Here is a 16,295-nt window from a genome sequence, read left to right as displayed (position 1 = left end):
GAAAAGAAGAGAGTGTGAATGACAGCTGTGCAACACCATACATAAAACACGGAAAGAAGGAAAGAAAGGCATGTGTATAGGGGAAACAAGTATATACAAGGGAAAGAGAGGGAGGCAGTGATCAGAAGGAAACACACACAGACAGAAGGAAGGAGATAGATCGAGAGACACAGTGAGAGAGAAAGATCGAAAGACATATGGGAAAGGAAAAAAAATTACAGTTGTGGCCTAGTCGAGCATCATTGCATCGTCATCCAAATCATCAGCGTTGTTTTGCTGCAAGACCCAGCCAACTTTCCAAGGCCGGCCACATGACCAGTACTTTGGCGAGCATACAAAGCCTTCAATATCTTCATCTGGATCAACACGACCATCCGGCCGAGAGCGGATCATATGTTCAATATGCTGGAGAGCCTTGCGTTTCTCTTCTTTGCAAAACACCCAGCGGCAGTGACGGCAAACGCAACCTCCGCTCTTGTTGTATCTATCAAGATAGAAGAGTTTAGCGTGGTGTGATCTATGGAAATCGAGCCATGTATCATGTACCTTAGACCGCACTTGTTGCATAAGTAAACAAATGGCTTGCCCTTATCATTGTAACTTGAGCTGGTTGGGAATGGCCAGTTGAAAGCTTTGCGCATACAACCGTCAGATGATTCCCGACAAGCTTGACAGGGACCTTTGACGCGAGAGGGCCGGCCTGAGGATACTGCAGAGGTGGATGAGAAGGATGCGGATGCTTGGCGATGATGATGGGCTGCTGAGTTATTGTTGTTGTTGTTGTTGTTGTTGTTGTTGTTGTTTGCAACATCCTGGGGCTGAGCAGGAGGCGTCGGTGCGTGGGTTGGCGAAGAAGGCGTAGCAGCTGGAGATAACGTGGATGAGTGGTGAGGAGTAGGAGATGATGGGGATGGTGCGAAGGATGTGGAGGCAGCGGAGACAGCAGCCAGATCAGTTGATTCGGCTCGGGGTATTTCAATGTGCGTCGTGCGCCTAGTTCGCTTGAAGGAAGGACGCTGCATGGCCATCCGACGGCGCACATGGTGGTGGTTGCTGTGCTCGCTTCGGGCTTGCGCGACTCGTTTGCGAAGAGCTGTCAACAGAGATTCGCCACAGATGATCCGAGTAGTGCATGCCATGCCACAGCAGTTGGTCAATTTGCATTCAGGACATGTCTGATTATGCGAGGTCGATGCCGGGAAGAATGGATGTGATCTGACGTCAAGCTGAAACACGACACTCTTGTCGAGTGCACTGGCTTGGATAGCATCTTTGACCGCGGGTGGTGATCTATGTGGCACCGATTTCCTACTATGTTTCGTCGGCTGATGAGGAGGATGGTTATCCAAATGTAGCGCCGGCGTGGTCGAACCAAGAGAATCTTCTTCGTCTTCTTCGCTGTCATGGAGAAGCTCGGGAGGAGATGGCATCGTTGCAGGATGTTGATGGAACTGTCCCTTTTGGGCCTGATCATCATTATTGCTAGCACTGTCGATCTGCTGGCTTGATGTTGCAGGGCTCGCTGGTGACCGAGACGCCGCTGAGCTGCTTATCGATGCTTGATGATCGGGGGAAGCAATAGTAGATGTTGATGGTGATCTTGATGGTCCGGAAGTCGCAGCTGTTCTTTCACAGTGTAGATGATCGTACGGCGGTGTAGCAGGTGCAGTGAGTGTAGATAGGTCCATCCGTGTGTTTTACTAGTTGATTTTCTTCTTTGATGTTCTGATCAAGGCAGGAAAGAGAGATAGAAGAAAGGAAGAAAGCAAAGGAAAGAGAAAGAGAAAAGAGTCAATACGGATGACAAATAAACAAGCTGGGGCGTTGGGTTTCTCTCTCACTCTTTTTTTTGCAGATCAAACGGGCCTTTCTTCTTTCACGCAGCACGCATACACGCAGCCAAGCACACACACACGCACGTACGCAATGGTTGCCAAGAGAATACTCACCGATTAGAGTTTTATGCGTACTTGATTAAAGTAGCAATGGGAACATGAACCATTTAAAAAAAGAAGCAAGAAGAACGAGATTTTTTAAGCGCTTTTATATCAGTTCCAAGTTCAGATCAGATTATTCATATGTGTGCGAGAGTATGTGTGTGTGTGTTCCAAGCATCAGCGGGGGGTGTGGACGCCTGCAAATTCAATGTTCTACCGAAAACCAGCGGATCCCGGGGCGGCTGACTTGACCGTAACACACTCACGGCTAAACATCTTCCATTTTCCTCTTATTCTCAATGTTCGCCCGCGACTCCCCACCGCGACTCCCCTTCCTTCCCAGAAACCCAAATCACAGATTATGCGTCATTCCTGATCCCGGCCCTGTGTCGCAAGCCCGATAACACTCTTGTTGTCAGATCATCTCTACCTTTGCTCGTTTGCTAGCAGAGATTGGTAAGCAGCCACGTAACGCTTTTCCGCTGTAGAAAACGTTCCTGATCGGTCTCATTCTGATTTATCAGCAGTTACTGGCGCAGTCGGGGAACGTGCCGAACTTGCTGAAAAAAGATGACCCGCAGATCAGACAGGACGGCCCTTCCAGTGTCGGCCCCGTACATGCCTCTCATGCTGATTCGCCCGGCGTGTCGGATTTTCCGTTCCGTTAAATGTGATATCCCCCGATGAAAAAGCTCCTTGCCACGTTTCAGGAAACCAAAACGTAACCATGCCAACTAAAAGGGAACTTGACAATACAACGCTTATATCTCACGTTGGTTCTCAGTTCGTCCCACCACCACCGCCGCAATTATGAAGAAGCAACAAGGAGGAGGAGAAGGAGCAAAACGACACACGAGACCAAAAGAACCAGATCGTGATGATGGCTTCAATTGTTTTCCCGTATCCCAAACTGATGAGTCGTGTATAATATTCGTTGCGTTTTTCACGGAAGTAAAAAATTGTGCCGTCAATTGTTGTGTGTCCGCAACAGCCCGACTTTTTGCTGTTCCATATTCCGCGCCTGCGCGCGCATTATGTTGCCTCATCAGTATTATCCTTTTGGTCTATTCAGATTAGTCCCCCACCCTACTGTCGCTCCCAAAAAATTTGTCATAACCTGGATCTCGGCACCTCTTTGATCCACGCAATAAGCGCGACTTGCTCTCATTCTCTCCTTCACTCGTTCGCGGGCATTCTTTTTACCGCTCAGGTCCAATTTTTTTCCTTGGCCCCACCACACTTCTAACAGACACAATAAAGCATCGTTAACACGAAACGCGAGAAAGTTCTGCCTAAAGTGTTTGATTTGCAATGTCGCTTACTCTATCCATTTCACCCTCCCTCCACATCCTCCTCCTACTATTCTCTCTTTCTCTCTGTCTGCTATCGTTTGCCATCTCTTCATCGATCGCAATATCGAGGAGACTGCAAGAATAACGGTTGCGATCGATGTAGCGGATCAAGTAATGTAATGACCGACCGAGATCGTGATAGGTAGGTCCGTGTTGTGTAAATTCAGCTGCGAGATTTTTTCTTTTTTCCTTTCGAACGGAAGGGCAGGCATGATAATTATCCGATGGGCTAAACTTACTGATCTCTCGCTTGCAATTATCGCTTGGACTGATCTGGACCCTCGCAACGTCGTGCGTTGTCATGGAGTTACAAACTTCAATTGTTGTTCCTTGGCTACCTCTTGTTACATGAGATCACGCAAACTCGGTGATGACTAGCTGCTTATTAATCCTGTCCTTTTGATCCGGAGCCATGGCGTGTGTGTTTGGCTGCACAAACTATCTGATATCTTTTGCAGAATGCTTCTAACTGAGTTGTAATCGATGGCACGCAATATCAATCGAGTTGACTTCTATTCGTCCGAGGTCACGATTTTGCATCTTTGGCTGATTTACGTGTCATCGTACGAACTGTGACATTTACACAGACATTTGCCAAGTGTCTCGGATAAGCACGCCGTCCGTTGAATGTTTATCCAAAGTTTCCAGTAACTTGGATAAGAATTTTGAAGATCAAAATTGTGCTCTCCTTCTCCTTGATCCAAAGGCATGCAGGTACTGAAAGAAGTAGATTGACAATGACGTGCTTTTTGTTTTCTTTACCGTCTTACAGTATTCCTCTTTTTGCTTTTTTTTTCTTTTTTTACTTCTCACGATCTTGTGGTGCGGACTACTGCTTCGAGCAGCGGGCGGAATCAGAGTTTCTGCTGCAGCAAATAAACGAGCTTGTAGATCGTTCCAATATTCGGCGGTGTACACCGGCCGAAACCGTAAACACGGTTAAATGCAGCGGCGGGTGATTTTCAACAGCTCTTTATCTTTCGCTGCTGTTGCTGCTGCAAGATCGTATATCCATGAACCGCGAGGGCCCTTCCTTCGCAAGACGTAGCAGCAGCGCTAAATTGATTTTCCTTTTTCATCCATCAATCAATCCGGTGCATTTTTCTTCTTCTCTGTCGTACTAAAGTTTACATAGTTCAGTAAATTTTTTTGATCTGGCTAAAAGGCAGCTCCTCCTCACGCTGAGTTGTGGGGAGTTAGAAATGCGCTAATGTAAAGTGGAGCTTTTTTTGTCCTTCTTGATATTCCTCTTTTCGATGCTGAGCACCGACGTCATGCCTACTATTATTGATGGCACACACTATGCAGAAAAGATTGGGTGTGCATATTAGGGCATAATCGCTTCAATCATACCTTGCGCCGCGGTAGTAATTTACTGCCTAATGTTCCACCATTGACGTGAATATCATGCGGAGCGCGGGGACCAGATCTCGATTTTCCCAGATCCGAGCCAATATAAGAACACAGCACAGTGAAAAGACAAGCTTTTCGATCGATTTGCACGGAATCAATGCTGAGAAAGAAAAATTAAAGAATATATCTACAAGTTTAATAAAACAACAGAGTGGATAACGAGGGAAAGAGGGAAAAAACGTACAATTGCAGGCAGAAGAGATACAACACCAAGGCTATCTGAGTGAGACCTTTAAGCCTTGCTGATGGTAACGGTGATAGAACCAGTGACGTTCTTGACGATGACACGCGCGTTACCGTTTTCAGCCTCGGAGATGTCGTATGGAGCTGCGGCGTCGACCTTGAAGCCGTTGGGATACATCTTGCGGTTGACTTCCCAGGTGCATTCGCCGCCCTGGCCTTCGACCTCGGCCTGGAACCTACGGCTCGCGTGGTCAAAGGTTTCCTTCTTGTATACTAGATTGCAAGTAAGTACGGATGGAGGAGAGCCGTAGTTCTTAGCATACTCTGCGACCTTGCCAGCGCAGAGCGGGACTTGCAGGTTAATGCTCTTCAAGAAGGAGCTAGGGATGGAGCCAGCCAAGTCGACCTGAGTGATATAAGTAAGAGCAAGGCCGTTTTCAGTCTTTTTGATCTTCCAGCCGGAAATCATCAAGTTGCCGCGGACACAGCCAGAGACGGGAGGAACAGCGTCGTCGACGATGGACGACATAGAAACGTAGCACTCATCGTCGTCAAAGTCGCGAAGGGCAATGCCGACGAAGTCGCGAGGGCTCACAGGCCAGGGCGCCTTGATCTTGGACCAGAACAGGGATTCCCAGTGGCTGTACATTTCTTTGACTTCAGAAACATCAAACTTTTCGTCCCCTGGATGAAAGTTTGGTTCAACATGTTTGCTTGTTCAGCAAGGAAGTACACTGCTTACAGATTTTGCGGCAACCTGGCTGGGTAGCAACGCTGGCTACTTGGCGAGGAGTAAGATCGGTTTTCTTGATTTCAGTGTCGCCGCGGACAATCGCGATAGCACTGTCCTTTGCAGCACGAGAGTAAAGCTTGACACCTTCCTTCTCGGTGGTCAGCTCCCAACCATCAAGGCTGGCAGAAAGCTCCTTGAGGTAGGCGAGGGACTTGCGAGCCTCGGCAGCGTGGCGGTGGTTGGTTTCGATGACGACCATTGTGTTTGCTATATACTGTAGGAAAGAAGAGAAACGCAATATAATATCGTCTATATTTATACCTTTCACCTTTAATCTTTCATATGCAAAAACATTGACGTGACAGCCTGTTCTGTGTGTATGTCCTTGCCCCTTTGTGTCACCTAGCAATAGTGTGGAGACGCGTCCTTGTGGAACCTCAATCAGCACGTGAATCTCTATTTGTTCATTCATTTCTCGGCACAAAGTGAGTGCTAACCTTAAGCCAACACGGTATCTATTTGCCGCATTGATATCCTGGACAACCAAAGAAGCATACGTAAGCTTGTTCGAGTAAAGAAAGCTCACGGTTGCGGCTACGATACACGTCACTAATTTATGTCTGTACCCTCATATGGCATGGCTCATTGGCCCATCGTCAGTGAAACCTTAGATTCGGTTCTTCTAACGATCATATGCGAAAATTATCTTTGGCGGTATGTAGCACCGAGCCAGGTCATTGGCCATCTGGAAATAGGAATAACTTTAATAATGTATGTATATGACTCGGAAGAAGGCGAGCAAAAAGAGGAAAGAAAGAAATACCAAGGATACACAAACAAGACGCAAGAGGGCAAAATTCTGGCAACAAAAAAGGAAGAGGGAGGGAGCAAGTGTATAATGGAGGTGAGTCAGCGCGCGTTGAGGGGAAAGATTGAAGAAGAGAGCAGCAAGAAGTTAGACGTGCATGTGATGGAAGGTTGTGGTGGTAGGAGGGTATCGTATATATTTATATGTTTGTTTCTACGCTGCATTGTCATGACCAGCATAATTTCGATAATATTTTCCAATCAGCAGCGTAGAAAAATCAAGATACCTCCTCCGGTTGCTTAGCAAGACTGTTTCTAGGTGTCCAGAGCCGAGCATACATGCTGGATCTCTTTTGTTGGACAGGCGCGCTTCCAAGAGACGTTGCGGAGGTGACAGACGAGGCAAAACTTTCAGTCGAGTCTCGGTGGTGCGAGTAATCGGTAGGCGATGTTACTCGGCTGGCACCTGCGAGTATGGACAAGGATGCAGTAGAGGTACGTTTCATCTGGATCATGGATGCTCGCGGGGAGATAGCGTTGGTGGCAGCTTCGTACTCTGCTATCTTGACTTTAGCCTCGGCAAGCAGTTTCTCCAGCTCTCGGCACCGCAAATCGCTCTCGACATATTTTGATTGCAGTTCAAGGGCTGATTTGTCTGCAGCAGTTGTTGCCAATGTGTGCCGCTTATTTTGTTGCTGTTGTCTGTGCTCATCGAAAAGGATGCGATGTGCCGCAAACACTTCTTCGGAGAAGGTACCACGAGGTAGGAGATATTCTTGCTTTTCCTTTTCGAGTGTCTGCACGCGCTTTTCGAGATTTTGGACGTCCTTGACAAGTGCCATTTTCTCAAATTGGAGTTCAGAGGCGGTCCGTTTGGACGCCATTGCTTTCTCCGCCAGTTCCTCATTCTCCTTGAGAATCTCCTCGTGCTCCTGCAGCACGATCTCCTTGTCTGAACGCGCCGCTTCCAGCTCCACCTGCAGATCAGCTAGCTGTCTCGCAAGCGAGTCCCTTTCGTCTTGGACTGAAAATAGCTGCCGCTGTGATTCTTCGTATTTTTGGCACAGTTGCTCGTATTTTTGACCCATCTCAAAGTTTGCCAGCTTTATAGATACAAGTTCAGACGTGATTTGATGCATAGACTGTTGGGCAGCAGCTGATGATTTGTCGTCCTCGTCCTGTCGCTGCTTATCCTCCTGTTTGCTGTGAGTGTTAGCAGCGGTTGTGTCTTCAGGGACATCGTCTGCCACCACAGTAGTCGCCACGGTATCATTCTCGCTGTCGCGGTTGCTGCTGTTTATCGTGCTGACACTACTGTTGGATAGCTGGCTGCTCCTGCGTTGCTTAGAGGCATCAGACAATGGAGGAATACGTTCGGTGGACGGACTCGCCAAGGCACCGGCTACCAAGGCACCAAAGTCGCCGCTCATGCGTAGAGAATCAACAAATTCTTTAAAGTGTGCGTCGTTGGGTGCTGCTGGCGGAAGATTATTCTTTTCCTGATTGATTAACTTTGCCTTGTACTTTTTGACCTTCTTTTCCAAAATTGCGTTGCGTTTGAGTAGCTTGTCTCGCTCAGCTTCGTGATCCAATTGTTTCAGGTGCATGGATGTGACAGACTCTTGGAGCTGAGAGTGGTCCTTTTGGAGTTGCGACAAGGCAGTGACTAAATCTTCGATTTGCTGGTGCAGCACCGAGACAGCTGCGCGGTCCTGGTTGATAGAAGTGCGTCGTTGTTGCTGCTGCTGCTGTGCATGTGTGGTTGGCGACGTAGGCGGAGACGTGGGTGTCTGTTTCCAGGAAAACCAAGATTCGCGCTTAACCTTTCTGTTGCTTAGTCGCAGCGCAACCAATTGTTGAGCCCTGCTCTGCTCCTGTTCCAGTTCTCTGTGATGCGTTTGGGCGACGCTGTCCAGTTTTGCATATGTAATAACGGAGCTGAGCTCAAAAACCGTTTCTATCAGGTCCGCCTCGTTGTCATACAAGGTGCCATTTGTGAGGAAAGTCATGAGTTGCTCAAATTGGTGGATCTGCAGCAGGCGATCTTGCAACTTTTGCATAACGGCGACGGCAACACGCATAGCGGTCAGGATAGCTCCCTGGGCGAAAACAAGATCGTACATTCGCAAAACAAGTGGCGTAGGAAACGATGAGGCAAATAGAGTTAGGAACCACTGCGACGCATACATTGCTGGCCGGATCGAATTTTCAGCAAGATGATCATAGAGTAGGGGACAAATCTGAGCGACAAGTGTTTCAAACTGATGCAGAATAAGATGCAAGCCTTCCATATTGAGCGTAAACAAACTTCGCATTTCATACGTTTCCATGAGTCTAAAGAGGCATATATATACATGAGAAAAACGATATTTCTCTCGCGCTGCGTAAATAACATGTATACCTCACAAAAGTGCAAAAGGCAGCTTTTTCATCCATCTATGTAAACCCACAGATAACAACGTTGAGAAATCATAAAGATATCAAGCAGAGGATGTTGGGTACTTACCACCATCAGCAGCGGTCGAGCGAGGGCGGCGAGACCCTGTGAATATCCAAGCTGTGCGTCGTAGACACTGTAAGCTTTGAGCAGCCTTGCAGTTTGCTGGCCCATGGTCATTCGTGCGACGTCTCGGTCGATGACACGTTCGTACGACGAAATGCCCATGTCGCCCTGTACAAGACGGTCGTACATGGCTGCAAGGTGAGTATCGGCCGAGTGCGCCATTGCTTGCCATACAAGGTCGCGGTGAGGTATCGGCTGTCGTCGCAATTCAGTGATCAACATGCGCGGTAGCCTTGTCGCCGTTTCTGCATAATTTTCTATAAGACATTTCCAAAAAGGATCATCTACCGGGGACGTATCCAGAGTATCGAGGCAGGAAGGTTTGGGATCAAGATGTAAAAGGCCCTGCTGTCTCTCTACATGCTCGAGCAGATCATTTTCCGAGTCCTGATGCCGAAACAAAAACAAAATTCATTGATAAGCTACATATCGGAAGGGAATGCAATCCTCTCCGCGCGCAACTTACCTGCGGCGGCAAAGCTGCATTTTCTTGCTCAAGTTGGCTCGGAATGGCGTTGGTTGATGCTTGACTAGCATCATGGGACCACTGCGCATACAATCGCAACTTGTCAGGAGAAGCGGCAACTCGACGTCGCTGAGCGATTGTGGTCTTGGCGGTTGCACTGGAGGCGTTGTTGTTATTGTTGTTATTCAGAGAGCTGTCAATGCTCACAGGAGGAGGCGAGTCATCAAGTGAGCAAGAATCCATAACGACAAGTAGGAGAGAGAAAGAGGACGATCTAAATGAACATGTTCACGTTTTCCGTACGACGATCGTGTAACATTGGTACCAGGAAAGGAGGGGTTTCTGGTTTTATCAAGCAAAAGCGAGGAGTTGCGCGCGGCCCCGCTCCCTCTCCCCCTTGCTGCTATGGAGAAGAAATAGCAAGAGCGGTGTCGAGTAGAACAAGGAGGAGGTGCAAGACGAGGAGTAAACTGGAAAGAAGAAGCACTAGAATGTCTGCCCTGTCGCATATTTATAAGAAGATCTATCAACGGGAGCCTGTCAAGATATCTACAGCTTTTTTAGACCTAGTTAAAAGGATAATACTATTATATATACAGTTATTAAAGATCGTGCTGTCTGAAGCACACACGACTCGAGGTTTGATAGCGTGCAAAATGGAAGAAAAGAATCAAAAGGAATCAATTTCCACCCAATTGAGAACCACGAAGCATTTACGACGGGTCCTGAGACCTGCTATCTTGTTTATTCTGCTTGTCGGAAGGCGGGGCCAAGTCGAGGACTGTTGATATGTCGATGCGAGTATACGAGGTGGTTGGTTTACGAGGTGTTCCGACATCTGTTATTGTGTTGCTTCCACTGCTGCTGCTTATTGACCCCTTTGACTCCTTAATGTTGCTGGTGCTACTACTGCTGCCGCTTGGAGAAGCTTCCGCTCCTTCACGTTGACTGCTGGAACTAGCAGAGACGAGGCTATCGGGAGTTTCCGAAGTCGGTGTAGAATCTCTTGTCCCGAATACATCATCTGTACTGCGTTTCAGGCCTGGTGCCTTCCGGACTGATATTTTGATGCCTTGCCTTGAGAAGCACTGGGAAAGTGCGGTGGAGCCTTTTATAAAGTCCGCGTGTTAGCTGATCCCTTCCAACAGACCAAAACGATGAAATCTCCCCGCGCCAGACATATATTTACGTGTCATTCCGGGAAAATTTTTTGCCGAATATACTGTAAATGCATCGCTAAAGACTTCAGTGAGTACCTGGGTGCTCATTGTCAACGGCTCCCTATGGTGTTTATTTTTAGAAAAAGTGACAGTGAATCCCACGTTCGCGCTCGCGTGTGTGTGTTTTCGGTTGGTGCTACAGAACATACCCAGCAGACAGGTCGATGAATTTGAACTTGAGCCTAAACTGTCCTTCCGTGCGGATCGACAAGTCGGGAAAGACAAAAAAGACACCAGGTTCATTGTCGAGATCTGTTAATTGATATGCGCTTGACACGACTGTACCAAGCAAGTTGCGGATCGGTGTAGGTTCCTGAAATGTCATGACAACAGCTGAGGTGTTTGGGTAGGCAGGGTTGATGGATGATGGATGGTACACGACGTTGCGAATATGTTTTTGATCCACGGAATACAGATCGCATTGGACGATAAAATGAGATACATTGTCGACTTGCCTAATGTTTCGGTTAGCCATCATCGTCAGTTGCGGCGATTGCATCCCATCGGAGGGAAAGCAATAATCCCAATATAATTAAAAATGGAAACTTGCTTGACTTTAACTAGCGAGCCATCCGGTCCAACTACACAGAGCTGGAGAATGGGTGGTGGATCAACAGGCCGCTTATCCTTCTCGCCAAACCCGCAGCAACGCGCCCTGTTTGGATGTTGCATTATGACTAGATGTGCATTTGTCAATATTGGAAAGAATGGGATAAGTTTAATAATTTTGCGGCTTCTATTTTCTTCTTGGTAGCGGTCACTCCATAGCGTACCTAGTCTGTACTGGATACTCTGTCGACTTGGTCGCCCAAGACCCATCGGAGGAGGTACAAGAGCATTCATGGTGGACCTATGTCATGTAACAGGGGGGCTGTGTGCGTTGTGTTTGCGATTCCAGGGACTTCTGTGCAATGAGGGAATGGCAATGGAGGATCGTGTTATTGGGAGGGACGTGAGAGGCAAAGCAGTTGGCAGAGCTCTCACCTAGTGGAAGAGAAGCAAAACAGTTGCGTAACGGTAATTAGGGCTTATCTGGAAATATATTCGGGATCAAAGCACTGACACAGTGTGTCGACCAAAAAAAAAGAGCAGAAAAGGTCATGGTTGGGTTTTCTCATCAATGGAAGGGTGCCAGTTTCTCGGTACCTTCCCAATCACTCGAAACTCCGCCGAGGCATCGTGAGGGTGTATTCTCAGACACGCAGGGCTTTTTGGAACAATTTTCTGATGAGGTGGAACAATCTGTGGCAAATCTCGATTTGGGCAACTTGCTTTTTCTGGTCAAGTGAATACGCAAGTGAAAAAAAAAAGGCTTTTTTATCCAAGAACCGCTTACGTTCATCGGACAGGCGGGCAAATGGCTTTTCTGGAAAAATTCGCTGCTATTCGCTCTTTCGGCACTGGACAGTAAAAAAGGGATATTCATGACCATTCTGGGTAAAGCTCTGCCGCAGGGCTTCCACTAGTCCCGCTCATGCACGTCGTCCCACTTGCTTTGCTGCCACACGTTCCCATTATCATTTGTTTGTAACCGTCTCTGCTGCATACATATCTTCTCGTCCTATGTATCAGCTTCGAATTTTTTCATTGACTCAAGCACAACCCTAATTTCTGCCAACTTCATGCGACATCCGGGAAAAAGGAATAAATCGCATTTATTGCAAGCACTTCCAAAAACGATGGTGTGTGGCTGCGGCGACTCGTATTTTTTACAGCTGCCCAGCCAAAGTCACTAGATCTACAACGATACACAGAAAAAGCTTAAACGTGTAAAGCAAACGCCACACAGTAACATCCCAATTTGGGATACATGCTTTTTGATTCGTCACTATGATGCATACACGTAACCATTGAATTGTCACAGAAATGATCAGCAGAACCCTTTTTTTATTCCTTTGGCTTCTTTCGATGATCTATGACCATGCAAATCGCCGATGCTGGCCAAAAAAGGCCAAAATCACGAAATTCTCTGTCTAAACTCCGAATGGTAACCTTTCACGACTGTCTGGTTCTCGAAACTGCATCGTAAGAATACAGATGCACGAAAGTGTATGTATATGGCTAGCTCATGGTTGTGATAACGCTCGCGTGCATCTGGCGACCTGGGTTATCAGGTAAAATAAATATTTGCATCTACTAGCTGAAGAGAAATGCATCAACCACAAAGATTATGCTGTATTTAAAAAATTCGGCAAAAGCTCATCAGGAGAACGATGGAAATTATCTTTAAGGGCAAAATATATCCAAGTTATTATTTTTCTATCACCGCACTTTCGATGGGATGGGTCAAGCCAGGCCAACTGCTGCACACAATGAGGCCAAAAGGTTGGGCATTGGTCTTCATCTGCTGCATCCTTTTATACCTTTTCTTCTCTTCTTTCCACTCGGTCGTAAACTCGAAACTTTCAATATCCACTGACAGCGACATAATCGTCCAGAAAGCAAATCCCTATCGCCGATCAAACCATCCACTATTAATCTCGGCGTTGGCACACGTTCTCGCGAGCTACGTTGCCAATCGCACGCCCGATTTCGACACACCGCCGCTGCTCGTTCTGTATACGTGCAAGCACGATTCACAGTGTGGACCTCTGGAAGAACGACTGGCGAGCATAGTCAACGGATATCTATTCTCAGCACTGTACGAAAATGGAGCAGCAGCCTTTGCTGTTGATATGGATACGCCAGTCAAGTTTGAGTGGTTTTTCGAGCCGACACCGAGCTACATGAGCATGCACATGGGACAGGCAGACTTTTACAGCAGCCGCGCAGATCCAGCAACAATCAAGACTGTGGATTCTATATCAGCGAGTGAACTCAGTAACGTCAACTTTGCTGACAACTTTCGGGAAAACAATGTTAGAATACTTCGATACAGTCATCTGGATTCATGGAAGTACATGCAGCAGAACCCGTCCTTGCAACGGCACATGGACCAGTATCGTTTAGGCGATCTGAGTGTTTCCGAGGGTTTCTGGCTAGCAAGTCGATTGCTGTTCCACAAGCCCTCAGGCTGGCTATCAAATCATTTAATACCATACAGAGATTTGATGGGAGGCACGCTCTATGCTGATCCGCTTGGTCGGTTTGAATCGCCTGTCCTCGATCGCTGGATGCGCATCGGTATTCATGTAACAGACAGTACCAGCGCTCGTTGCTTGGCATCAAGAGCAGCATCCGTGTGCAGCAGGGCCCAAGTGATGGGCAAAAAGTGCCATGTATTCCTGTCAGCACCTTCCTCCGATATGATAGAGACAATGCGCGCTGCCATCGGCAAACACCGCCAAAAAGATCGACCTATTGTTTTACACGCTGTGGCCGACGGATACGACTTTGCGCCACCGCAGCATCAAGAACTCTCGTTGCTTGAATCGGAAGAACAGCATCTCAAAATGGCATATGCACGGTTATACATGGATTGGATCATTCTGTCACGAATGGACTATTTGCTCGGAAGTTACGGGGATGAGTACCTAAAGGCAGCTGCGTGGGCTGCGCAGGTACAAACTGACTTGGTTTATCCCAACGACCAAGACGATGAATGCCGTATCGAGTCTCTGCAGGATTGGTAGATATTGCTCACTATAAACTTGTTATCGTACGTCTTATTATTCACCACACACTGTTATCACATATATATCTACACGCACGCTTCCTTTTTTGTCTTTCCCCCTTAATCTCTGGATAAACGCACCTTGCATTATTTGTGTACCTCGAAAAGGTCGTCTCTGTTTCCTATTTGTGACCAGATACATTGCACCGTAAAAAGATATCTAAGCCGATGAAGAGTTGTATTTTCGAACCATAGAAACTATTCAAAGGGGTCAAACACACATAGCACTTTGCATACAGACATCAAATTTTATTTGAAGTGAAAAGCGGCAATCCCAAAGACAAGCAGGAAACGAAGCAGAAAAGTACTACAAGTAGATATCGTCGACCCTGATGATGAAAGCTGCGAACCAGACAAGCGTGTACCAGCATCATCGTCGTCGTCAGCGTTTGGGCTGGAGCCAGTGCCGCCGCCTCCTGATATTCTTGCATCAGAACCGACAGCCTTTGCAAAGCCGATACGGTTCTGGCCCATGTCAAACACCAGATATGTCGAACGCAGCAGACTGTCGCCAACCAGCACCATGCCCGCGCTGTTTAGGTGCTCTGTGCCAGCTGATGTCCACGGCGCGATACCAAACATGCACCGCGTAGCACTTTCAGTGTTATCGGTGTCGAGTGGGATCACTAAATCTTTGATGGGCACGCTGATTCTCAGAGGATCCGTTGAAGGTTCTTTCTGGTTCGATAGAGCTAGTTCCAATCGATGCGGAGACTTGTAAACAGCGCAGGGGACAATGTACGTTCCAGATGCATTGTCCAAGGTAACATCCTCGGGCTTGCCGACCATTGCAGTCACAATGTTCCGTGCAATATCCTGGTCCATGTAGGTCAACGTCGTACCGGTATCGATGATAAATCCGCGGGTGGGCGTGAACGCGTGGTCAACAACGGCAACTTCAGTATTATCCTGCAACAGACGAATATTCTGGCCATGCCCCATCCAATACGTGTAGATCCTTCCGTTCGATTTGGGCGAACCAGCCACGGGCACGTACGTGATCTGCCCTTGATACTTTGTAGAGTCTATGCCTCCCAGCAACAGATCGCCGCTCCAGCCTTGGTCGTACAAGGACCCCATGTACACAGAAAACACAGGTTCCGCGATAAGGTTCTGTTGTGCGAGATTGAAGATAAAAGGAACATACGAGGATTGCTGCTGGTTTCCGGATGATAAATGTGGATATCCCAATCCAAATATACCGTTTGCTATTTCATCGTGACCGGGAACATTTTCTGGGGACATGACAGCCATCACCTCTAAATCACGGCCTGGTGCTACAATGTTATCTGTCAAAGCGGCTAGACCAAACTGCTGGTCTTGGACTGTAATGCCTCCAACGTGTACTGTGTCGCGCGCGTATGACCCATTTGCGTTTCCAATGCCGTATACGATCTGGAAAGGTGTACCGGTATCCTTAAACGTGCTCGACAAGTGCGGATCGAATCTGGCCAAGGGACAGGCTTTGTCGGGACACTGCGACGACGGTACCCACAGATCAGCGCTACTCGGGGGCGTTTGTTAAAACATTGTAGTTTGCTACATATCTGTCGGCTTCTATTTACTTACCTTCCGGTATCTAGCGCTACTGTAAAGTTTTGGGGCGGTGTGCCGATACCAATGCGGATCAAATACTCGGATCCATCATCGTTGAACAGTTGCGCCCGGTAGTTTGTAACAGAAACATCTCGCCGCTGCAGCTTGCAGCTTTGTTGCCGTTTTGTAATTGGCAACCGTATTGTCTTGTCCTTGGATGACGACGACCCAGCAGCAGCAGTAGCACCAGCAGCACCAGCAGCGATGATGGCTGTCAACAAGCACACGCAGCTCGACCACCGCATCAATTATTAAGAGAAAGAGAGACAAAAAAAAGAAAAGAAAGGACTAAGGTCTGGCCAAGGAAGGGGTTAAGGCCTTTGACAGAAAAAAATCTTCTTTTGCGCTGGGGTCGTAAGGATGGGGTTTACGGTACCTTCCCTCACCTGACGATACTCCTCCGACGTGGAAT

General features: G+C 47.6%; 6 protein-coding genes across 6 annotated transcripts; 1 reads left to right on the top strand and 5 right to left on the bottom strand.

Annotated features, from left to right (window-relative positions):
- Positions 1–228: 228 nt before the first annotated feature.
- VTP01DRAFT_10012 (uncharacterized protein) lies at positions 229–1,688 on the bottom strand (the record flags this gene model as incomplete). Its single annotated transcript, XM_069378328.1, has 2 exons — positions 229–484; positions 547–1,688. 2 exons carry the CDS (start codon positions 1,686–1,688, stop codon positions 229–231), a joined length of 1,398 nt encoding a protein of 465 aa, XP_069239437.1.
- Positions 1,689–4,934: 3,246 nt separating this feature from the next.
- On the bottom strand, positions 4,935–5,877 carry VTP01DRAFT_10011 (uncharacterized protein; the record flags this gene model as incomplete). The annotated part of the gene is made up of 2 exons (XM_069378327.1): positions 4,935–5,569; positions 5,628–5,877. 2 exons carry the CDS (start codon positions 5,875–5,877, stop codon positions 4,935–4,937), a joined length of 885 nt encoding a protein of 294 aa, XP_069239436.1.
- An 826-nt stretch (positions 5,878–6,703) lies between these two features.
- On the bottom strand, positions 6,704–9,697 carry VTP01DRAFT_10010 (uncharacterized protein; the record flags this gene model as incomplete). Its single annotated transcript, XM_069378326.1, has 4 exons — positions 6,704–8,759; positions 8,827–8,861; positions 8,932–9,375; positions 9,455–9,697. The coding sequence occupies 4 exons, from the start codon at positions 9,695–9,697 to the stop codon at positions 6,704–6,706; spliced, it is 2,778 nt and encodes a 925-aa protein (XP_069239435.1).
- A 470-nt stretch (positions 9,698–10,167) lies between these two features.
- Positions 10,168–11,517, bottom strand: VTP01DRAFT_10009 (uncharacterized protein; the record flags this gene model as incomplete). Its single annotated transcript, XM_069378324.1, has 5 exons — positions 10,168–10,562; positions 10,644–10,735; positions 10,824–11,129; positions 11,225–11,351; positions 11,448–11,517. 5 exons carry the CDS (start codon positions 11,515–11,517, stop codon positions 10,168–10,170), a joined length of 990 nt encoding a protein of 329 aa, XP_069239434.1.
- Positions 11,518–12,986: 1,469 nt separating this feature from the next.
- VTP01DRAFT_10008 (uncharacterized protein) lies at positions 12,987–14,246 on the top strand (the record flags this gene model as incomplete). The annotated part of the gene is made up of 1 exon (XM_069378323.1): positions 12,987–14,246. One exon carries the CDS (start codon positions 12,987–12,989, stop codon positions 14,244–14,246), a length of 1,260 nt encoding a protein of 419 aa, XP_069239433.1.
- A 290-nt stretch (positions 14,247–14,536) lies between these two features.
- On the bottom strand, positions 14,537–16,128 carry VTP01DRAFT_10007 (uncharacterized protein; the record flags this gene model as incomplete). The annotated part of the gene is made up of 2 exons (XM_069378322.1): positions 14,537–15,791; positions 15,857–16,128. 2 exons carry the CDS (start codon positions 16,126–16,128, stop codon positions 14,537–14,539), a joined length of 1,527 nt encoding a protein of 508 aa, XP_069239432.1.
- Between the last annotated feature and the right edge of the window lie 167 nt (positions 16,129–16,295).

This window comes from Rhizomucor pusillus (genome assembly GCF_041956525.1).
Source record: "Rhizomucor pusillus strain CBS 183.67 unplaced genomic scaffold VTP01scaffold_8, whole genome shotgun sequence".
Classification (NCBI taxonomy): Eukaryota; Fungi; Mucoromycota; class Mucoromycetes; order Mucorales; family Lichtheimiaceae; genus Rhizomucor; species Rhizomucor pusillus.
Note: the sequence above shows the minus strand (reverse complement) of the source record. Positions and strands in the feature narration are given on the sequence as shown.